This window comes from Bufo bufo, chromosome 2 (genome assembly GCF_905171765.1).
Source record: "Bufo bufo chromosome 2, aBufBuf1.1, whole genome shotgun sequence".
In the NCBI taxonomy this organism is placed as follows: domain Eukaryota; kingdom Metazoa; phylum Chordata; class Amphibia; order Anura; family Bufonidae; genus Bufo; species Bufo bufo.
This window is the reverse complement of record NC_053390.1, coordinates 125,175,090-125,199,851: the sequence shown is the minus strand read 5'-3', so window position 1 is coordinate 125,199,851 and position 24,762 is coordinate 125,175,090. Positions and strand designations below refer to the sequence as shown.

The window sequence follows — 24,762 nt, the reverse complement described above, 5'->3', positions numbered from 1 at the left end:
AAAAACTATTAGATCAGGTGCTGTGGTGAGGTGCTCAGCGCTCACACGTCTTCCACCATGCTCAGTTGGCTCCGCCCCCCCATCCCAGAGACTTTTGTAAGTCTTTAGCTGACACTCTAGGATTCTTCTTCCTTTTATTGAGCAGTCTGCGCTGTGCTCTTGCAGTCATCTTTACAGGACGGCCACTCCTAGGGAGAGTAGCAGCAGTGTTGAACATTTTCCATTTATAAACAATTTGTCTTACCGTGGACTGATGAAGAGCAAGGCTTTTGGAGATACTTTTATAACCCTTTCCAGCTTTATGCAAGTCAACAATTCTTAATCGTAGGTCTTCTGAGAGCTCTTTTGTGCGAGGCATCATTCACATCTGGCAATGCTTCTTGTGAAAAGCAAACCCAGAACTGGTGAGTGTTTTTTATAGGGCAGGGCAGCTGTAACCAACACCTCCAATCTTATCTCATTGATTGGACTCCAGTTGGCTGAGACCTCACTCCAATTAGCTCTTAAGAGATGTCATTAGTCTAGGGGTTCACATACTTTTTCCATCTGCACTGTGAATGTTTACATAGTGTGTTCAATAAAAACATGGTAACATTTAATTCTTTGTGTGTTATTAGTTTAAGCAGACTGTGATTGTCTATTGTTGTGACTTAGATGAAGATCAAATCCCATTTTATGACCAATTTGTGCAGAAATCCATATCATTACAAAGGGTTCACATACTTTTTCTTGCAACTGTATTTGTTATTCCTTTGATTTTGTCTCTGAATGCCCAACTAATGTGTCTAATGTGGTCACACATGTTCAGTATTTCAGTCCAACCAATAGGATCCAAAAAGTATAAAGGGGGTGCTATTGTGCAGGCCAGCCATTAAAGGCAACATGCTCTCAACAGCACATTAGGTGAATGTTGTGAGACAGAAACAAAAGGGGGCACTAAAGCAAGTATGCAATAACAATATCTAAACAAAGGAGCATTTTTTTTTCTGATAGAAAACTTGTTATTTCCTGCTTGATCAAAAAAAGTGAATCTTAGTAAAAAAAACTACCTCTTAAATATTACATTTCCAAAGCATGATCATATGAAAGGGCCTTAGTCTAGATTTACACCCTGTTTGGGAGATCTGTGGTCGTGTACCACGTCCTAGAACAAGATGAGGATCAGATTGTCCTGACCACCAGAGAGGTAGTCGTTCTTTCCTATAATGTGCAAGCACAGCTGCCACTGCTGGATTACAGGGTAGTTGTAAACCCTGCATACGAGCAGTGTATAATGAGATGGAAAAATGAACCAAGCCAGCAAAGGAGGCAATATGGACAATCATAAAACATTAGTAAGAGCCTTCTATTAAAGAGGTTGTGCAGCGATTTAAATTGATGACCTATCAGCAACTGTCTGACGAAAAGGTGGCGCTCCGGCACACTTTTCATGACACTACGCGTTGTCTCCTGTGGAGCGGCATCCAAGTGTAATAACCAGTACTCACTACATTCAAGTAATTAGAGCAAGTACTCAATCATTACACTGCACTTCGCCGCCTGCTCGTCAAACAGCTGATCAGAGGGTGCCAGATGTCAGGCCCCCAACGATCAGATACTGATGACTTATCCTGAGGATAGCTCATCAATATAAATCACTGCACAATACCTTTAACTTTGTTTACATGATAAATGCCATCTGCTGAAGTGAGACAACCCCTTTAAAACTAATTTCAAAAATCGGAAGCTCTCAGCATCTTCTTACCCTCCACAATCACCTATGGTGGGTTTCTTCCATTTTGATTGGGCCACACTCTCCATAGAATATTTATTGATCCACATCACTAGTGACACAATCTATCTGTCTTATCAGAATTTTCTGCTTCCTCTTTGCATCATCAAAAATGACCTGATGGGGTTGTCTTTATATTGTTTGAGCAATGTGCCACTTTTAAAACGAACATGTTACTCCGTCTGCTCTGTTTCACTTGCTCTTTGCCAACCTTTCCTGTTTATTGACTAAATTCCTCGGGTCTCAAAAACTGGCAAATAGCGTAAGCTCTACCCTTCTTATCTCAAAGACATGGGCAGCCAGATATCTATGTATATGGTTAAAGAGAACCTGTCACCAGGATTTTGTGCATAGAGCTGGGGACATGGGCTGCTAGATGGCCGCTAGCACATCTGCAATACCCAGTCCCCACAGCTCTCTGCTCTTTTATTGTGTTAAAAAACCTTTTTTGATCAATATGCAAATGACCTGATATGAGTCCTGTGTCCGGAGATGAGTCAAGCGGAAAGGAGCCTAGCACCGCCCCGCGTCCTCCGAATCTCGCGATGCGCAAGCTAGCGCATGCGCAGTGTCTGCATCATGTTCATTCCCTGTACTGGCATCAGCACAGGGAACGAACTACGCATGCGCTAGCTCGCGCATCGTGAGATTTCGGCGCTCCAGCTCTGTGACGTCAGCCAGCAAGGAGGAGATTCAGAGGACGCGGGGCGGTGCTGGGCTCCTTTCCGCTTGACTCCTCTCCGGATACAGGACTCATATCAGGTCATTTGCATATGGATCAAAACTGTTTTTTAACGCAATAAAAGCACACAGGGCTGTGGGGACTGGGTATTGCGGATGTGCTAGCGGCCATCTAGCAGCCCATGTCCCCAGCTCTATGCACAAAATCCTGGTGACAGGTTCCCTTTAAGTGGTTCACTTAGCGGCACACACATGGCTGACTTAAAAGGGTTTTCCGACACTTTTCATCCTCTGGATGGGTCATCAGTATTTGATCGTGGGGGTCTGACACCTCAGACCCCTGCCGATTAACAGTCCCTCCTGTGAGCTCCGTGGCCTTCTCACAGTTTATTCTAGGCCAGTGATGTCAAATTTACTGGTGACGTGGCTAGGCGCAGCTCAGTCCCACTCAAGTGAATGAGCTGCGATACCAAGCACAGTCTCTATACAATGTACAGTGTTGTGCTTGGTAAGCTGCAAGAAGGCCATGGCGCTTACAGGAGCATTACTGCCTTCTCAAACAGCTGATCTGCTGGGCTTCCTGGTGTCGGTGTCTAACAATCAACTTGGTTCCCCCTAGAGCAAGTTGTTTTTTTTTTAGTTTTCTATTGCAGCAGCTCCATGGCTACCTGACGTCATAGCGTCAATGTCATTTCACCCTCTCATTGCTTCACTTCTACTTCTTCATCATCCTCATCTCTTTCATTCATCACTCTACACTGGACAATCAATCTTTTCTCACAAGGAGCAGTTCCTGGCTCTTTCTGATCCTGGCTCAGAGCAAATCAAACATACCCAGCCCCAGCTGCAGATTCTAGCAAACAATAATGATTTCTCCTAACACAACCCTTACCTACTATGTCCACTTCCGTACCGTATTTAAACCTATGCTCTGAGACTGGGTTCCTTCAACGTGCCCTTTCCATTCCATACAAATTATTATTTTCTCACATCTGTCATAACTTGCCAAATGGGAAAGAGACTTACGCATTCATTTTACTCTAGAGCACCATGCATGCCTATACACAATGACACACACATTTTCAATATTCAGCAGGAACCATGGTTCAAATTTTGACAAGATGGTACAGAGTCTCCTCCAAACTACACAGTTCTTTTTTCTTTAAATTTCTATAATGTTTTCATTTAAAGGTAATGAGTTCATTTAAAGGTAATTCCTTTGATTGCCAGAGCTCACCTCACCTTACTGAGGTTAATGTATAAATGAACTGTAAGCCTGGGCAGTTTTGTCTTCTGCCATAATTGTAGTGCCCCGGCCTCTGCATAGGTAACTGATGCTAATCTTTTTACTTCAGAGGGCAAAACAAATCTTTCTTATTTAAATATCTTTAAAATGTTTAATGAAACTAGGGCATAAAATAAATAAAAATGAGCATACAGAAGTATACAGTCTTTTTTTCACACCAGCGTAAGAGAATACAACATAATACATGAGGGTCAATGTACAGTATAGTGGTTTTTTTTACTGTGTCTACGGAATCCAAGTCAAGTGCATGATAAAGCAGAAAGTACAGCTGTGTGATGTATTGCTTAGCAGAAAAACATAACACGTCAGCACTTGAACAGTTTCCCATCAGAGCCGGACTTGTGAATAATATATGAGATCATACATGTAGATTGAAAATGCACACATTTTCCAGAGGTCTTTATGGGAAAAAACACCATAGAAGACACATATCTCATTAAAGGGATTCTGTCACCTCCAAATCAGTTTCAAAGTAATCATACCTCCAAGTAGCGTAGGTGACCGGAAAAATAACCGTACTTTTCTTGTTAAAATCTGTTCCTCTATTTATGAGAAATTTTTATTTTTAAGCAAAATGTGTCCGCATCCATTCCGCAATTTTGCGGAACGGGTGCGGACCCATTCATTTTCAATGGGGCCGGAATGTGCTGTCCGTATCCACATTTGCGGATCCGCACTTCTGTTCCGCAAAAAAATAGTACATGTCCTATTCTTGTCCGCAATTGCCGACAAGAAAAGGCATTTTCTATGAGAGTGCCGGCGATGTGCGGTTCCGCAAAATGCGGAACGCACATTGCCGGTGTCCGTGTTTCGAAGATCCGCAAAACACATACGGACGTGTGAATGGACCCTTAGGCTTTCGGGGGACCTTGAGCGGGACCATTCTTTCTGGTATACCATTGCTCAGGTCAAACAATAACTTATAGGATAACTACCTTACATCTGGTGGAGTAGGAGCTTGCTAAGAGCTTATTTGCATACCCTCTTCCCAGAATTTCAGAGGAGTGTTGCCTGGACCATAAGACTCCTCACACGATTAGGCGCTCTCCATAAGGAGGTATAATACAATGGGGGACATTTACTAAAGCTTTTGTACCACAATTGTAGAGTAAAAAGTTGCAAATTATGGTGGGTGCCTTATTTGCGACTTTTTCAGATTCTGGTTACTTTTCTCAGGTGGTGAGAAAAGAGGGTACGGCTTAGTGGGAGGGGCGGGCTTAGCATGGTCCCCTGGATTTACTATGACATATTCCATATACAGGCCTAACTTATAGCTGAAGTCTACGCCCCTAGCTGGCATAGACTTCAGTTCCTGGCACAGAGCTGCCAGAGAGCATCTCACTCCAGAGCATAGGGATCAAGACTGGCATATGAGAGTTTCAGTCTTGTAAATAAATGTTCCTCATTGTCTTAAAGGGTTTCTATCACTTCGTATCACATATTTAGGTGTCAGACACTAGCGATCCGCTAGTGTCTGCTCTAACAAACCATCCTAATATGATAGGTTTTGGGGCAGCCGTTTCGCTAAAATAAGAACTTATATCTATATGCTAATGAGCCTCTAGGTGCTATGGGGGCGTCATTAGCACCTAGAGGCTCCGTCTACCTTCATAAACTGCCGCCGCCCAGCGCGTCCCTCCAGCCCGCCCATCTCCTGCTGAATGTGATCCTCCCCGTGCGCGTCTCTGTTCGGCGCATGCGCAGTGAATGTCTGACCGCTTCCCTGCTCAGACATCTCCACTGCGCCTGCGCCGATGACATCATAGTGCTCCGAGGAACAGGCGCAGTGGAGATGTCTGAGCAGGGAAGCGGTCAGACATTCACTGCGCATGCGCCGAACAGAGACGCGCACGGGGAGGATCACATTCAGCAGGAGATGGGCGGGCTGGAGGGACGCGCTGGGCGGCGACAGTTTATGAAGGTAGACGGAGCCTCTAGGTGCTAATGACGCCCCCATAGCACCTAGAGGCTCATTAGCATATAGATATAAGTTCTTATTTTAGCGAAACGGCTGCCCCAAAACCTATCATATTAGGATGGTTTGTTAGAGCAGACACTAGCAGATCGCTGACAGTGTCTGACAGCTAAATATGTGATACGAAGTGATAGAAACCCTTTAACAAAAAACTGGGGAAGTAGATAACATTTATCATACCACATTCACAGTCACTCAGATGGAAGCTAGAACGCTTCCTCCCCGACAATCGGCTGCTACATCGTGCAGTCTAAACCCGCGTTTAGTTCACACATCAGTGATTTGGTCGGTTATTTCCATCAGTTATTGTGAGCCAAAAACTGGTGCGGGTTAAAAACACAGAACAGGAGCAGATCTTTCCCTTATTCCTTATTGGTTTTGGCTCAGAATCACTGATGGAAATCACTGAAGTGTGAACCAGGTCTGACTTAGTGTGGTCAATGTTGGTAATAACTTACCAAATTGCTGTCTCGATTTATGTAAGGAAATGTATTTCATAAACTAGGAAAGCTTTTTGTGATTTTTATGGCACAAACAGGAATGCAGGACCCTATATTACTTTGCTAGTCCTTTATGCTTGCAAAAGAAACACAATAAATCTGCCCAGATACAAGAGCATTTACAAGGTCTGGGTCCCAATACTGGTCATTCAGCATATGATTTGTCTACAACAGTACTGTTAGCAGATCCCCATGACTACGTGCTTCTCTAATTGAAGTTCAGAAATCTGTAAATGCTATTCCATCAAAATTAGAATAAAGCCTAGATTTCCCATATGGAGGAGAGTGATGTATTGCCTTCATTATCATAATCCACTTAACACAGTCATTCACAATATCATTTCTCAAAAGGCATCGAAAATCAATGAAAGGATTCTCCTGAAGGCTCTTTACACAATACCACTGATCAGCAGAAGAGCGTTAATAATAGCAGCTGCTGAACAGATTGATAAATGGCTGACGGCGGGCTTTTGATATAGCAAATGTAACAATCTCAGGTAGACTCACGTGAACGCTTCCTACAAGTAAATTACAAAGTTTAGTTATGGCGATAAACCAGCATTTCCTATTGTAATTATTATTGTAATCTTCATTATTATTATTTATGCTACAGGAATTATTTAAGGAGGACGTCACGCTCCCTTTGCTTCATGTGTGGCTGCATAGCAATACTTGTGTTGTGACCCAGCGGTGACTTGGGAAGCTTGCTATGCTCTTACGGAAATCTGCTTGTATTACTCACATAGACTGACTTATGTGCATTATCTTTTCTACTCTTTGCAGTACTGATTCACATAAGCTAAAAAGAATGCAGAAGCAAACCTGACTAACCAAAGGAAAAATTAGAAAAAAAAAAAAGGGAAAGAAACACACAAGGCCATATAACGGTGTTTGGGCAGTGAGGAATGGGCGAAGAAAGGATGGGAATAGTGTGCTATACATGACAATAAGGGGAGATTTATCAAAACCGGTGTAAAGGAAAAATGGCTTAGTTGTCCATAGCAGCAAATCAGATTTCACCTATAATTTTTCAGAGCTCCTCTGGCGGCAAAATCTATCTGCAACTAAGCCAAATTTCCTTTACACCATTTTGATACATCTCCCCCAATGTGCCTTCAATAGCTGTCGGCTGAACACTCATTTGGCCGACACCTTTCTCTCCTGACTCAGTTCGGCCAAGTTTGTATGTATTTCCAAAAAGGGAGAGAGTAGAAAGCTGCTGCCAAGCAGCAATGGTGGTGGATTATTTCCTGGGAGGGCAAATGGATCAGGCAAATCCAAGATAAAAACGTTGTCAAGTATCTAGTACCAAAAAAAGAGTAGGATCGAGTCTACGTTTTTTTTATTATTTATGGCCTGCTGGCCACACACATTAGACCTATTTAGGTAGAACTCTTCAGTTTAGGTGGGTTTGGCCAACCATCTAATGTGTATGGGGCCATCCTGTCTCTCCCCAGATGGCTCATGTCAGGGAAGATAAAGATCAAGCATGATGGATTTCAGATGCCCATCCTTTCTCAGAAGATAAGACAGTGGCTTTCTCCTCATTCAGCACATGTGCATGCTCGGTAGATCGCTCCGCCGACCCTTATCTTATGTGTAGGCCCATTTCTTGGTGGCACATAATAAAATGTTGGGGGACACCACTACTATACATGCAGTAGGATATATCATAGAGCAGAAGGATCACATTTCTGTTGAATGTATGATACCTCACCAGAGGTCTCTGTATGAGGGTAGGAGGTTGAAACATAATGAAGGACCAATTTGGCACAATCAAAACATATTGAAAGAAAAATTGACACTTGCCGACTAAAATGATACCGGTCTTATGAAAATCAGTGCTGGTTTTGTGGAGAGAAAAATACTTTTATCCTTTGTGCAAATGAGGGCTTCAGTGCAACAAGGGGAGGGGACAGCACTGGAAAGTTGTAGTGCTGAGGTGCACTGAGGGGTTAGGCCCCACCCTTCAGTGCATCAAAGCCCTCATTTGCATAAATAATTAAAATCTTTTCTCTCGAGAACACCACAGCTGATTTTCACAAGACGGGTATCCTTTTAATAAGCAAGATCAACCCTATCAGGTATCATGCCTGATTTAACTGGGTTGATCCTGGTGACGGGTGCTCTTTAAAGAGGTTTTCCAGGCAAAACTGCTCTGAATGACTTTACAAAATAAAAACAAACATCCATACTCCCCTCATGGATCCCCCGCTGCTCTCTACTTTTTGTTCCAGCAATGACATCTTTATACAGGGGCAGGTTACCACAGAAGCCACTAACACATGCCCCTATATCAACATGTCATTGCTGGACCAGGCAGTAGACCATGGAGGCAGACCAGAGAGTGGAATGCAACAGCATTCAGAGCAGTTTTACAGATATATTGTTTGCTAGGAAAATCCCTTTAAAAGTCAGGCCATACACACTTTTTGTATGCAAACACTGTCAATGTTAACAGGGCTCACTCAGACCAAGGCTTCTGTTTGTTTTCTTAACAAAAATGCCTGTTAGCGTTGTGGTCTTAAAGTGTTGGTTTAGCACACCTTCAACATGCTGTATTTTGAAGAAAAAAACTCTCCAATCCTAAAATGCCATTAAAGAAAAAAAAAAATACAAAAAAAAACCAAAAAGACAAAACAAAACAAACTTATACTTCTACAACCCCAGCAAAGACTAGGCAACTGTGTATTAGACCACCTAACAAAAAACAAAACAAAAAACACCTGAACACTGTGCGTGAAACTTGTCCAAATGTCATATTTTCCTTCTTCTGGAAACTATTAAAGTTCATACAAAAAAATGGCAGGGAATATGAAACTGCACGTGAAAGTGTGAATGAGCTCTTAAGACCTGTAAGTAAACCAGTAATTGCTTACAAGGACTGTACACTGTTATTTAAGAGAACAACAGGAACCCACAGATCCGGGAAGGTTCTTAAGCCGCCCCTAGTGTCTAAAAGGTGAAAATCTCACTCACTTCCTCTCATATCAGAGGAGAATGCAGAGGGCGATCTCTGGTCAATTATATTGCTGTTAATGTAATCTGTACGTAGATGAGCTTCCGGACAAAGCTGTAATGAATGGCGAGTATCAGAAATAATCTGGTCCTAGTACACCATGCAAACAAGCTGTCTGCTCACACTTGACGAAAACCAAACAGCCTGAGGACACTAAGTATAGGTAGATACGAGTCCTGCTCAGTGTGGGACTGAACAAAACATAAAACGCGAATCATGAATGATGAAAGAAAATTGATATGATGGCCCCAGGAACACTACACATGAAGCAGATCTGACTATGCCCAACATAGCAAAATGTGATTGTTGAATTGTAATCTTTGTATCTACAGTGGGTTCAGATGAACAATTTAGTCCTAGATTCAGCTGTGCTCCATCTGTATATTTCCGGTCATTGAAAATCTTTCTCATTACAGAAAACCAAGTCATACACTTGCACTTTATATTTGATGCTACTACTTGCACTCTCATCAATAGTGGATACCCTTTCAATATATATCTTATATAGTAGTTTTTCTACTTATAGGCGCCTACATTTAGGTCACTTACCTTATCACACTGTTGTACTTGATAAACTCTCCCAGGATAGTACTGCACTTTTTGCATTTGTCTGTCATCTCCTTGTATGTTTTTAATCATATATCTAATAAAATAATATTTTTTAGCTTAGTAGTTCTCAGTGTCCTTTTATAGGTTCTCTACCAAAAATAACAACTGATTAGGAAAAAAGAATATTATAGATGACTGTCAGTAGAAAAATACATCTGTATGAAAAAATCGTGACGTGGAATTGGATCTAATATATACTGAACAAACCTTACTCTCCCAGTACTTTCTGGCATCATATCTGAGCTGACATGCACACACTGTAGACATGTGCATGTGGCTTTACTTTAGGGAAGACATTGACGGCTGTCTGGACAGTCACTGCCTGGTATGACGGGAGAAGTAGTATTCCCCTACAAAGCTCCTTCATTGCCATTTGTCCCGTGTAGGCTGCATTCACATGAACGTTTGACAGATGTGTCTGGTTTGTAGACTGCATAGCGGGGATCCGCAAAACATGGGCACCGGCCGTGTGCACCCCACATCACGTTGCAGACCTACTGACTTCAATGAGTCCATAATCCGCAAGAAGCGGTGAAAAATAGGCCATGTTCTACATTTTGCAGTGTGGAGACACGGACCTGGAAAGCCTACCGTGTGTTTCCATGTGCTTCTGGGTCCGGGCCTCTGCACCGTAAAAGATGAGACATGTCCTATCTTTCGCCACATCTTGCGAATCACGGACCCACTAAAGCCAATAGGTAGCACGCGGCCAGTGCTGATGTTTTGTGGCACGGCCGTCACACCATAAATCAAGCTTGTTCTACTGCACTGTCTATACAGGTGATGAAGGAATGATCAGCACATCTCTAAAAATAAAAGAGTACATAAAAAAATCCCCTTCCACATATGTGCATTGCATAAATAAAAATAGAACCGGGCTGATGACTGATTTCTTGTATAATTAAAGACTAAGGTGTGGCGAATAAATGTGACAAAACCCTGTGAAGTGAAATAAGTCTTTCCACTGTTCGGCAGATGATCACAGTTCAGCACTGGCGCACGTTTACTTGTTGACCAGCCTTGGAAATGTTTAAAGCATTAGTTTTATTTTCTAGACAACTTACACAAATTCTTTCCAGCACGAATGGGTTGTAGTAAAGGAAGCAGGTGGACAGTTACATTTACGTCTCTCATCATGCTTCACAGTTGACAGATGACTGATCATTTCGCTTTTCCTGTAAAATGACTGGACTGGCATTGCACAAGAGAGATTTCACATCCCTAAACCTTGGATGCATCAGCAACTATTTTACTATTTCAAAAGATACTGTATATTTCTCTATAAGAGTAATTACCCACAAGTAACAGCTAATAATAATAGTATGATGAATTGCGTTTATCACAAACGTAAGTGAAAAAGTAAATCACAAGTTTTCTGTGAGTCTGAAACATTGAGTTAATTGCTGAATGCATGGATACAGTATATCACTAGAGACGGAAAGACAACATTGTGGGTCACTGGTTATAGCTAAGATCCCCAAAAAATCACTTGGGTGTCCTTGGCTCCTAAGCCTGAAAGAAAAGACTGTGGGTGGACTAACAGTAGCATTTAGATATAAAAAATATGGCTTCCTTTTTTCTGTACAGAGCTGACATGCTCTAGTAGCAGCCTTTGGATTTTCTGTCTTTTCCGTCATCTGAGGAGCAGACGGACTCCTTATCTCTGCTCTCTCACCTCCTAAACACTCATTATAGCTTAGTTCTTATCTTACCGATCAGAACGTGGCTTAAATAAGTGTTTATGACCTCTCAGTAGTTTACAGATAAGGCTTATTAGGTGGCACAAAGTAAAAGTGAAAGTATCAATCACACAGCTAGAAAAACAGATAACCCTTTGTGACAGAACAGCTCAATATTTTTAATAAAGGCCAATTGAAAAAAAGATTTTTAGCCAAAAATGAGTAACATGCAATCATAAAAAAAATGCCTCCGGAGGTGTACATAGCCTTTAAAGTCAACCTGCTATAATACTAAACACTTAGGTCTCTTTCACATGAGCGTGTCCGGATAAGGTCCGGATGCGTTGCGGCAAACCTGCGCGAGTAGGTACCCAATTGCAGTTAGTTTTTACTGCGATTGCGTTCCGTTGTTCAATTTTTATCGCCCAGGTGCAATGTGTTTTACACGCACGTGATAAAAAACTGAATGTGGTACCCAGACCCGAACTTCTTCACAGAAGTTTAGGTTTGGGTTCAAGGTTGTGTAGATTGTATTATTTCCCCTTATAACATGGTTATAAAGGAAAAATAATAGCATTCTGAATACAGAATGCATAGTACAATAGGGCTGGAGGGGTTAAAAATATATATATAATTTAACTCACCTTAATCCACTTGTTCGGGCAGCCGGCATCTCTTCTGTCTTCTTCTTTGAGGAATAGAACCTTTGATGACGTCACTGCGCTCATCACATGGTCCATCACATGATCTTTTACCATGGTGATGGATCATGTGACGGACCATGTGATGAGTGTAGTGACGTCATCAAAGGTCCTATTCCTCAGAGAAGAAGACAGAAGAAATGCCGGCTGCGTGAACAAGTGGATTAAGGCGAGTTAAATTATTTATTTATTTTTAACCCCTCCAGCCCTATTGTACTATGCATTCTGTATTCAGAATGCTATTATTTTCCCTTATAACCATGTTATAAAGAAAAATAATAAAGATCGGGTCCCCATCCCGATCGTTTCCTAGCAACCGTGCGTGAAAATCGCACCGCATCCGCACTTGCTTGCGGATGCTTGCGATTTTCACGCAGCCCCATTCACTTCTATGGGGCCTGCGTTGCGTGAAAAACAATATAGAACATGCTGCGATTTTCACGTAACACAAAAGTGATGCGTGAAAATCCCCATTCATGTGCACAGCCCCATAGAAAAAAATGGGTCCGTATTCATTGCGGATGCTATGCGTTCACCTCATGCATTGCACACGCGCGGAAATCTCGCTCATGTGAATGAGGCCTTACTATCATCGCCAAGAGTTAGAAGCTCCGATCCCCGCGTTCTGCCCTCTGCTTACCAAGAAGCACAATAAGGAGAGCTAAACTATCAGAGCTGCTGGCGGTTAGCGCTGGCAGCAAATCACTTAAGCAGGACACAGCAGAAATAAGGCACATACAGCGAGGCAGGCTGGAAGCCTCTGTTACACACAGGGATCTTAAGAGATCAGAAAAATGCTGAAGATGGACTCTCCTTGGCAATGATCAGTTAGTGCGTTGCTAAGGAGACTCTTTACACCCTGTTTTCTAGTATAAAAAAAACATATTTCACTAATAAAGTACATTACAATAAGTTTTAACATCCCTTTCTCTACACTATCTAAAAAAAAACTTAAATAACAACTAACTCATTGAGCTGGACTGTAGCCTGACTGATTGCAGCATTTACACCAGACTGTGGACTGACTGGCTGCAGCATTTACACTAGTCTGTGGACTGATTGACTGCAGCATTTACACTAGTCTGTGGACTGATTGACTGCAGCATTTACACTAGTCTGTGGACTGACTGGCTGCAGCATTTACACTAGTCTGTGGACTGATCGACAGCCGCAATTACACTAGACTGAGGACTGACTGGCTGCAGCATTTACACTAGTCTGTGGACTGATCGACAGCAGCAATTACACTAGACTGAGGACTGACTAGCTGCAGCATTTACACTAGTCTGTGAACTGATCGACAGCAGCATTTACACTAGACTGAGGACTGACTGGCTGCAGCATTTACACTAGTCTGTGGACTGATCGACTGCAGCATTTACACTAGACTGTGGACTGATTGACTGCAGCATTTACACTAGTCTATGGACTGATCGACTGCAGCATTTACACTAGTCTATGGACTGATCGACTGCAGCATTTACACTAGACTGAGGACTGACTGGCTGCAGCATTTACACTAGTCTGTGGACTCATCGACTGCAGCATTTACACTAGACTGACTGCAGTTAGACTTGACTGTGGACTGATTGACTGTAGCATTTACAATAGACTACGGATAGATAAATTTTAGTGTTTACACTAGCTGAAAAATTTACACTAGGCAGGGGACTGATCAACTGCAGCATTTAGAGAAGACTGCGGACTTTACACTGACTGCAGCATTTACACTAGACTGTGGACTGATCGACTGCAGCTATTTTCTATGTTATATTCTTATATGTGTTTCACAATCATTTTGCTAGTCAACTGCATTTTAGATATTATATTATGAAATATTAAAGGGAGCCTGTCACCAGGAGATTCCCTGATAAACAAGACACAATGCCCTATAAGGCTAGCTCAGCTGAATGTAATCATATACAGGGAGTGCAGAATTATTAGGCAAGTTGTATTTTTGAGGATTAATTTTATTATTGAACAACAACCATGTTCTCAATGAACCCAAAAAACTCATTAATATCAAAGCTGAATATTTTTGGAAGTAGTTTTTAGTTTGTTTTTAGTTTTAGCTATTTTAGGGGGATATCTGTGTGTGCAGGTGACTATTACTGTGCATAATTATTAGGCAACGTAACAAAAAACAAATATATACCCATTTCAATTATTTATTTTTACCAGTGAAACCAATATAACATCTCAACATTCACAAATATACATTTCTGACATTCAAAAACAAAACAAAAACAAATCAGTGACCAATATAGCCACCTTTCTTTGCAAGGACACTCAAAAGCCTGCCATCCATGGATTCTGGCAGTGTTTTGATCTGTTCACCATCAATATTGCGTGCAGCAGCAACCACAGCCTCCCAGACACTGTTCAGAGAGGTGTACTGTTTTCCCTCCTTGTAAATCTCACATTTGATGATGGACCACAGGTTCTCAATGGGGTTCAGATCAGGTGAACAAGGAGGCCATGTCATTAGATTTTCTTCTTTTATACCCTTTCTTGCCAGCCACGCTGTGGAGTACTTGGACACGTGTGATGGAGCATTGTCCTGCATGAAAATCATGTTTTTCTTGAAGGATGCAGACTTCTTCCTGTACCACTGCTTGAAGAAGGTGTCTTCCAGAAACTGGCAGTAGGACTGGGAGTTGAGCTTGACTCCATCCTTAACCCGAAAAGGCCCCACAAGCTCATCTTTGATGATACCAGCCCAAACCAGTACTCCACCTCCACCTTGCTGGCGTCTGAGTCGGACTGGAGCTCTCTGCCCTTTACCAATCCAGCCACGGGCCCATCCATCTGGCCCATCAAGACTCACTCTCATTTCATCAGTCCATAAAACCTTAGAAAAATCAGTCTTGAGATATTTCTTGGCCCAGTCTTGACGTTTCAGCTTGTGTGTCTTGTTCAGTGGTGGTCGTCTTTCAGCCTTTCTTACCTTGGCCATGTCTCTGAGTATTGCACACCTTGTGCTTTTGGGCACTCCAGTGATGTTGCAGCTCTGAAATATGGCCAAACTGGTGGCAAGTGGCATCTTTGCAGCTGCACGCTTGACTTTTCTCAGTTCATGGGCAGTTATTTTGCGCCTTGGTTTTTCCACACGCTTCTTGCGACCCTGTTGACTATTTTGAATGAAACGCTTGATTGTTCGATGATCACGCTTCAGAAGCTTTGCAATTTTAGGAGTGCTGCATCCCTCTGCAACATATCTCACTATTTTTGACTTTTCTGAGCCTGTCAAGTCCTTCTTTTGACCCATTTTGCCAAAGGAAAGGAAGTTGCCTAATAATTATGCACACCTAATATAGGGTGTTGATGTCATTAGACCACACCCCTTCTTATTACAGAGATGCACATCACCTAATATGCTTAATTGGTAGTAGGCTTTCGAGCCTATACAGCTTGGAGTAAGACAACATGCATAAAGAGGATGATGTGGTCAAAATACTCATTTGCCTAATAATTCTGCACACAGTGTATATTACTTAGCGATCTGTTGATTCTTTCTGGAGAATATACACTCTTAATCCAGATGCAAATGAGCAGTTAAGTGCACCAAAGGCAGGGCCAAGCCACTTTGTGCACTCTGCACCCCCTGCTTCCTCTGTCATTCCCCCTCCCTCCTTTATTTCCACTTTTCTCTTACCAGGCTCTTCCTTAACCTCTGAGCTTTCCTCATCTGTTGAGCCATTGTAGTCTGCAATAGGGAGAGTGTCAAACGGAAGGGAACTGTTGCTGTGGAAATAAAAATAAATAATTGGTATACATCTAATGAATGACCGATTATTTTTAAACTTAAAATGGCTTTCTGTGATGTGCAAAAATGACAGGTACACCTTAACAACTTTGAGATCTCTGCTGTACTTATACGGCGTAAGTCCAGGCTTTAAAGATGGTGCCCACTCGCCAGTGCAGCGGGAGCAATAACCACAGAGTTTCTGCTGTTTTAAAACAGCAGAGGCTGAGGCTAATGTCTGCGATTGGTGTTAATGCCGATCACACACATCTAACCTCTCAGATGCTGTGGTTAAATGTGACCACAGCATCTGAGAGTGATAAAGCCAAAAGCCGCGCACTTGCCGACCTGGTCGGGGAAGGCATCCAATAATAATAATAGGCCTGAGCCTGTACAAGGCTTCCAGGCCAACTACTAGTATATTCTAATGCAGGCCTGCAGGTGGTAGCACTGCATTGGACTAAACTGAATCCTGTAATGGATAGATATCCATTACAGAATACAAGTAGCAACCCAATGATAGCTTGTTATAGTCACTTAGATAACTTAAAAAAAGTTACAAAAATAAAGTTAAAAAAGTAAAAAAAAAAATTAAATATAAAAAAAAAAAAAATTTGAACGTGCAAATCACCACCTTTCCCTAGTATAAAAAATAAACAATAAAACAATTAAACATCATAGGCATTGCCACGTCAGAAAACACCCGTACTATTAAAATGTAAAAATTATTATTCCCATACAGCGAACGGCGTAACATTAACAAAAATCTAAATGGCTGATTTGTCATTTTTTTTCATCACTTTACCTCACCGAAAAATCCATTAAATAAAAAGTGACCAAAAGTCATACACAGTCCAAAATGGTATCAATAAAAACGACAGATTGTCCCGCAATAAATGAGAACCCATACAGCTCTGTAGACATAATAGTTATAGGGTTCAAAATATGGTGATGAAAAGAAAAAAAATATATAAATAAACTTTTTCGAAAGTTTATTTATTTATTTTTTTTGAGTATTAAAGCACAAGAAAAACTAGATAAATGTGGTATCACTGTAATCGTGCTGACCTGGAGAATGAATGGCACAGGTCAGTTTTACCACATAGGAAACAACGCAAAAACAAAACCTATAAAACTGTGGCAAAATTGTGTTTGGAATTTTTTGGCAGCTTCCCACTACATTGTACGTAACAGTAAATGGTGCCATTAAAACACTTGCACACCATACACAGATTTCTGGATCATGAAGAGGCTGTTGGTACAGCCTGTGTGACTTATCTGTGTGCCAGTACCTACTGTTCTGTGAATTAACACACCTGGCTGTATGCAACCCCGCTTCATCAGATATGACGTACTGTATTGCAACGGCTCCAGATGTCCATCTACGATCATATCCAGTGGCCAATTGCAATACATCCCATTTCTGTATATCCCCCACAACTCACACTCAGTAATTAAGTACACCTCGGTATGTTGTTCTTCCGAAATACACCTGCTGGGATAATTTTCATACCAATTTCCTCCGATTTCTCAGAATCCTTTACGGATGTCTGCTTCTATGATGGATATCCAAACAAATAGCTATTTTTTTTGTACTGGCCATACATCCTGTTATGCCACTTTCATACCAAACCATATATACCATATTTTTCGCCCAATAAGACTCACTTTTTCCCACCAAAACTGTGTCTTATGGGGTGAATACTAATGGCCACTTCCATTATGGAAGCGCTCAATAGTATTGGAGGACCGGGAAGAGGTGAATGTAGCGCTCCCTGAGGTCACAGCAGAGCGTGCGACAAGAAGAAGGGATGGAGTTGGATCCTGGGAGAGTAAGTAGATTTTTTTTTATTTCAATTGCTCTGAGCAAGGAGGTCTGTACTAAGGTCTGAGGGTCATTCACATTGAGAGGTCTGATCTGAGGTCTGAATGGGGCTGTTATCTGCTGTTATCTGAGGTCTGGGGGTCATTCACATAAGGGGGTCTGATCTGAGGTCTAAATGGGGCTGTTATCTGCTGTTATGTGAGGTCTGGGGGTCATTCACATAAGGGGGTCTGATCTGAGGTCTAAATGGGGCTGTTATATGAGGTCTGGGAGTGATTCACATTGGGGGGGACTGATCTGAGGTCTGAATGCAGTGCTCCAGACAAAAAATAAAAAATAACCAGGAGCCATTGGCTCCTAAACTAAAAAATTTAGGAGCCAAATTAAATTTTTTAGTCGCCAAATTTAAAATGCATATAATTAAAAAAAGGACTTGACGGAGAAGATGAGACGCAGGTGACAGTAGTGAGTCAGCACTACATATAGGAGAATACGACACCACATACCTCTCATATCCAGTGACATCTTTTGGGAGACAAGGTGACTAAAAATGGAGAATTGCGCAGTTTTGATTTTTTTTCTGTTACCACCTTCACCAGAGCGGAAATATTTTTTAATATTTTAATAGCTCACACTTTTTCGGATGTGGCGATATGTAATATGTTTATTTTTTATTGTTTGTAAATTTTATATGTAAAATGGGGAAAGGGGGCGATTTAAGCTTTTAAGTTTTTTTTACTTTTTATTTAATAACCATTTCCCCCCCCCTTAGGAGCTATAACCTGGATCTTTTTATCCCTTGTCCTATTCACCCCATTAGAGTTGTATCAGGGTGAATAGGACTTCACACTCTCCTTGCTGCCCTGTGCATAGTACACACAACAGCAGGGAGCTTACCATGGCAGCCAGGGCTTCAGTAGCGTCCTGGCTGCCATGGTAACCAATTGGAGCCCCCAGCAGTGTAATCTGCCACTGCCAACAATGGAGGGGAGGGGACCCTGTGGCCACCATATAACAATGAGGGGGGGGGGGGGGGGGGCCTGTGGCCACTGTACCACCAATGATACTAATAATGGGGGGGGGGGGGGGCGCTTTGGGAGGGCGCACTGCACCACCAATGATACTAATACCAAGGGGGGGGGCGTACTGCTCCTCCAATTAATGTAATTAAAGAGGATCTTTCATGGGCCCAAAGAATATGAACTAAGTAGCAGGCTACATAGAGCGGCGCCCAGGGATCTAAGTGCACTTACTATTATTCCTGGGCGCCACTCCGATTGCCCGCTGCGGCCCCCAATATTTTTAACATTTAGAGAAAGGAGGAGGAGACACCAGTGTCTCTCCTTCTCCCTGACAGCAGCGCTGTCCAATCGCAGCGCAGAGCTCAGAGCCAGGAAGAAAAAAAACATCCCTGGCTCTGAGCTGCGATTGGACAGCACTGCTGTCAGGGAGGATAGACACTGGTGTCTCCTCCTCCTTGTTCTGAATGTTGAAAATACCGGGGGCCACAGCAGGCGAACAGAGCGGCGCCCAGGAATGATAGTAAGTGCACTTAGATCCCTGGGCGCCGCTCTATGTAGCCTGCTACTAAGTTCATATTTTTTGGACCAATGAAAGGTCCTCTTTAACTCATTTATACAAGTGTCGGCAGCGGTATCACAGACCGGCCTCAATAACAGGGCATGCGATCCGCGGTAATTAACCCCTCAGATGTGACACCTGAGGGATTAATTGCCGCATATCGCATGCCTTGTTATTGAGGCCGGGTCTGTGATACCGCTGCCTATACTTGTATTAATATGTTTTATATTCATTGGTGGCAGTGGTGGCCGAGTCACAGTGGGGAGGGAGGGACTCCCTCCTTCTCCACTGTGCTAGTAAAGAGAAAATGGCGCACCCACAACAGACCATGTGACGCAGGAGCTTGTGGTGCATGCGGTCCGCCCCGGCATCCTCCATTGTACGCATTTTTTTTGCTGGGGATTGCCGTTGTCTGCGGACCGCATGCGGAGGAATTCCTCCTCCGGTTATAGACACGCTACAGTGTCTGGGTTTAGAGCATTTTCACCTGTTTAGGCCACTTTTTTCAGAGAGTATTTGTCTTTATGTGTATGGAATGTGCCACTTTATTTTGTGGGTAACATTCTTTTGCACCTGGTAGCTTGTGTGTCACATGGTCTGTTGTGGGTGCAGCTCACAGCTTTATTCTACCGCACAGTGCATTGGGCCTGGCTGTGAGTTGATTTCTAGCACTGATTCAGACCCTGTTCACACACCATGGGCAGTTGAGTGGTAGGACCCCATGCATGCTAAGACATCGTGACGTGGTGCATGAGGGGCTCCGATATGTTCCTGACTGGAAGATATTGGCAAAGTTCTCAGCTTTTAACATTGGCCGGAGAAATTAGCTAGTATTGTCAGTTGCGTATCATTCTGGTACATTTTTTGCAGTGATTTTAGTCCGAGCTGCGTGCACATAAATGCTACTGTTTTAGTGATTTTTTAGATTTGTCTTGAAGGAGTGGCACCTTCAAATGTAACTGCGCTTCTATTCTGGGAGAAGCATTCATGTGCACTTTTTCCCCACCTATCTAAAAGGCGACCTTGATTAAGGTGGTACATATAGCTGTGTGTGCTCCTCCTCTCATTGGTTGTTGATGCACACAGAGGTAACCAGGAGCAGCACACTATATGTGCAGGGTCTGCTCTCCTGAACATAGATGCACAACTGCATAGGTAGGTATAGAGTAGGACCTGCCAGACCTGAGACCACTGTGGCGCTGGGTAGGTGGGCACAGATGAACTTTGATCAAAATACAAACAAAAATATAAATGCAACATTTTCAGTTTTGCTCCAATTTTGCATGAGCTGAACTCAAAGCTCTGAAACATTTTGTACCTACACAAAAGACCCATTACTCTCAAATATTGTTCACAAATCTGTCTAAATCTGTGATAGTGAGCACTTCTCCTTTGCTGAGATAATCCATCCCACCTCACAGGTGTGGCATATCAAGGTGCTGATTAGACAGCATGAATATTGCACAGGTGTGCCTTAGACTGCCCACAATAAAGGACCACTCTGAAATGTGCAGTTTGATCACACTGCACAATGCCACAGATGTCGCAATGTTTGAGGGAGCGTGCAATTGGCATGCTGACTTCATCAACTGTTGCCCGTACAATGAATGTTAATTTCTCTACCATAAGCCGTCTCCAAAGGCGTTTCAGAGAATTTGGCAGTACATCCAACCAGCCTCACAACCGCAGACCACGTGTAACCACACCAGCCCAGGACCTCCACATCCAGCATGATCGTCTGAGACCAGCCACCCGGACAGCTGCAGCAACAATCGGTTTGCATAACCAAAGAATTTCTGCACAAATTGTCAGAAACCGTCTCAGGGAAGCTCAAATGCATGCTCGTCGTCCTCATCGGGGTCTGGACCTGACTGCAGTTCGTCGTCGTAACTGACTTAAGTGGGCAAATGCTCACATTCAATGGCGTCTGGCACGTTGGAGAGGTGTTCTGTTCACGGATGAGTCACGGTTTTCACTGTTCAGGGCAGAGTGTGTGGTGTCGTGTGGGTGAGTGGTTTGCTGACATCAACATTGTGGATCCAGTAGCCCATGTTGGCAGTGGGGTTATGGTATGGGCAGGTGCATGTTATGGACAACAAATACAGGTGCATTTTATTGATGGCATTTTGAATGTACAGAGATACTGTGACGAGATCCTGAGGCCCATTGTTGTGCCATTCATCCACGACCATCACCTCATGTTGCAGCATGATAATGCACAGCCCCATATTGCAAGGATCTGTACACAATTCCTGGAAGCTGAAAACATCCCAGTTCTTGCATGGCCAGCATACTCACTGGTCACCCATTGAGCATGTTTGGGATGCTCTGGATCGGCGTATACGACAGCTTGTTCCAATTCCTGCCAACATTCTGCATCCTCGCACAACTATTGATGAGGAGTGGACCAACATTCCACAGGACACAATCAGCAACCAGATCAACTCTATTCGATGGAGATGTGTTGCACTGCGTGAGGCAAATGGTGGCCACACCAGATACTGACTGGTTTTCTGACACCTTCCCAGTAAGGCAAAACTGTGCACATTTCAGAGTGCCCTTTTATTGTGGGCAGTCTAAGGCACACCTGTGTATATTCATGTTGTCTGATCAGCACCTTGATATGCCACACCTGTGAAGTGGGATGGATTATCTCGGCAAAATTAGGGTTATTCACTTTAGAAAAAAGACGACTCAGGGGAGATCTAATTAATATGTATAAATATATCAGGGGTCAGTACAGAGATCTATCCCATCAGCTATTTATCCCCAGGACTGTGACTGTGACGAGGGGACATCCTCTGCGTCTGGAGGAAAGAAGGTTTGTACACAAACATAGAAAAGGATTCTTTACGGTAAGACCAGTGAGACTATGGAACTCTCTGCCTGAGGAGGTGGTGATGGTGAGTACAATAAAGGAATTCAAGAGGGGCCTGGACGTATTTCTGGAGCTTAATAATATTACAGGCTATAGCTACTAGAGAGGGGTCGTTGATCCAGGGAGTTATTCTGATTGCATGATTGGAGTCGGGAAGGAATTTTTTATTCCCCTAAAGTGGAGAAAATTGGCTTCTACCTCTCAGGGTTTTTTGCCTTCCTCTGGATCAACTTGCAAGATAACAGGCCGAACTGGATGGACAAATGTCTTTTTTCGGCCTTATGTACTATGTTACTATGTTACTAAAGGAGAAGTGCTCACTAACACAGATTTGAACTGATTTGTGAACAATATTTGAGAGTAATGGGTCTTTTGTGTATGTAGAAAATGTTTCAGAACTTTGAGTTCAGCTCATGCAAAATGGGAGCAAAACCGAAAGTGTTGTGTTTATATTTTTATTCAGTGTATATTGGTTAAGAGTCTCAGATTTTTATAATTAGTCCATATGTTATGTTTGCATCTACTGTTTTAGTGCATTATTTTCTGTGATTTCTTTTTTCACTCCCAATATTATACGAGACAGGACTGGTAACATCTTCTGTGGGCATGATCATTACACTGTCCCCGATACTTTTAGGACTTGCATGAAAAATGTACTGCAAATTTCTGTACATACCTTTTCTCTGACACCTTTTGTTCAGTCTGTGACAACTTTTCATTAAGACTTCTAATTTTTGCTTTCTTCTCATTTAACACCAATGTAAATTTAGTGTAAAGATTTCGTTCCAGTTCCTCCTTGCTGTTCACAGATTTGTCAAGCCTGAAAAATAAAGAACAAATGTTAAAGGGGATGTGTGCTTTTTTCAAGAAGGGTCCCAAAAGACCGCTGCGATCAGCTGTAATCTGCAGAGGAAACCGTCAGCAACTGTTCAGCTCCCCTGTAGCGTCACCACAGGGGAAGTGATTGGAAATACCTGGAAATGTCAGATCCTCCAGGGTGAGAGATTCTCTTTGTAGATTTTGCCATTATGGCTATCGTGTCTAAACAGTGACGAGAAGAGAATGTGTATACGGACATATATATCAATACTAGTGTAGACAAAACATCAGCTAATCAAATTCCAGCTCTCATGTTTCGAGCTCCGTTCAGAAAATAAAAGTTGTAATTAAATTAGCTGCTATGAGCATTTTTTCCCTTTTTGTCCTCAAAAGTTTTCCTAAAAGAAGTCCTCTGAATTGTGACTAGTGGATTATAACAACACATGGCACACTCTGCAAGCTTATACATAGAAGTGGATGTAAAAAAAACTCTTACTGTTCATGCATGTGATTCCAGTCCTGCCGGAGCCTTTCATTTTCCTTCAGCAGATGTTCATTTCTACTATGTAATTCTGTTGCACAGTTCAAGCAATAATCAATTAAGTCTTTGATGATTTCAGCGGGGTCTGGGGCATTCCTGAGTTTGAGTGATCCAAGTTTAAACTGTAAAGACAATAAGATGCAGAAACAGAATCACACTGGGGGCCAAAAAAAACCCTGACATACAGTACAGACCAAAAGTTTGGACACACCTTCTCATTCAAAGAGTTTTCTTTATTTTCATGACTGAAAATTGTAGATTCACACTGAAGGCATCAAAACTATGAATTAACACATGTGGAATTATATACATAACAAATAAGTGTGAAACAACTGAAAATATGTCATATTCTAGATTCTTCAAAGTAGCCACCTTTTGCTTTGATTACTGCTTTGCACACTCTTGGCATTCTCTTGATGAGCTTCAAGAGGTAGTCCCCTGAAATGGTTTTCACTTCACAGGTGTGCCCTGTCAGGTTTAATAAGTGGGATTTCTTGCCTTATAAATGGAGTTGGGACCATCAGTTGCTTTGAGGAGAAGTCAGGTGGATACACAGCTGATAGTCCTACTGAATAGACTGTTAGAATTTGTATTATGGCAAGAAAAAATCAGCTAAGTAAAGAGAAACGAGTGGCCATCATTACTTTAAGAAATGAAGGTCAGTCAGTCAGCCAAAAAATTGGGAAAACTTTAAAAGTAAGGGCTATTTGACCATGAAGGAGAGTGATGGGGTGCTGCGCCAGATGACCTGGCCTCCACAGTCACCGGACCTGAACCCAATCAAGATGGTTTGGGGTGAGCTGGACCGCAGAGTGAAGGCAAAAGGGCCAACAAGTGCTAAGCATCTCTGGGAACTCCTTCAAGACTGTTGGAAGACCATTTCAGGGGACTACCTCTTGAAGCTCATCAAGAGAATGCCAAGAGTGTGCAAAGCAGTAATCAAAGCAAAAGGTGGCTACTTTGAAGAACCTAGAATATGACATATTTTCAGTTGTTTCACACTTGTTTGTTATGTATATAATTCCACATGTGTTAATTTATAGTTTTGATGCCTTCATAGTCATGAAAATAAAGAAAACTCTTTGAATGAGAAGGTGTGTCCAAGCTTTTGGTCTGTACTGTACATACAAAG

General features: G+C 42.4%; 1 protein-coding gene across 2 annotated transcripts in view; it reads right to left on the bottom strand.

The window, feature by feature from the left end:
- The window catches only part of XRCC4 (X-ray repair cross complementing 4), a 431,955-nt gene that overhangs the window by 213,997 nt on the left and 193,196 nt on the right, over window positions 1-24,762 (bottom strand). For both annotated transcript variants that reach the window (XM_040421507.1, XM_040421508.1), the window contains exons 4-6: window positions 23,586-23,752; window positions 22,947-23,090; window positions 15,897-15,985 (exon numbers count right to left, since the gene is read on the bottom strand). In XM_040421507.1, coding sequence (XP_040277441.1) covers window positions 15,897-15,985; window positions 22,947-23,090; window positions 23,586-23,752 — 400 coding nt within the window. The remainder of the gene's footprint in view (window positions 1-15,896; window positions 15,986-22,946; window positions 23,091-23,585; window positions 23,753-24,762) is intronic.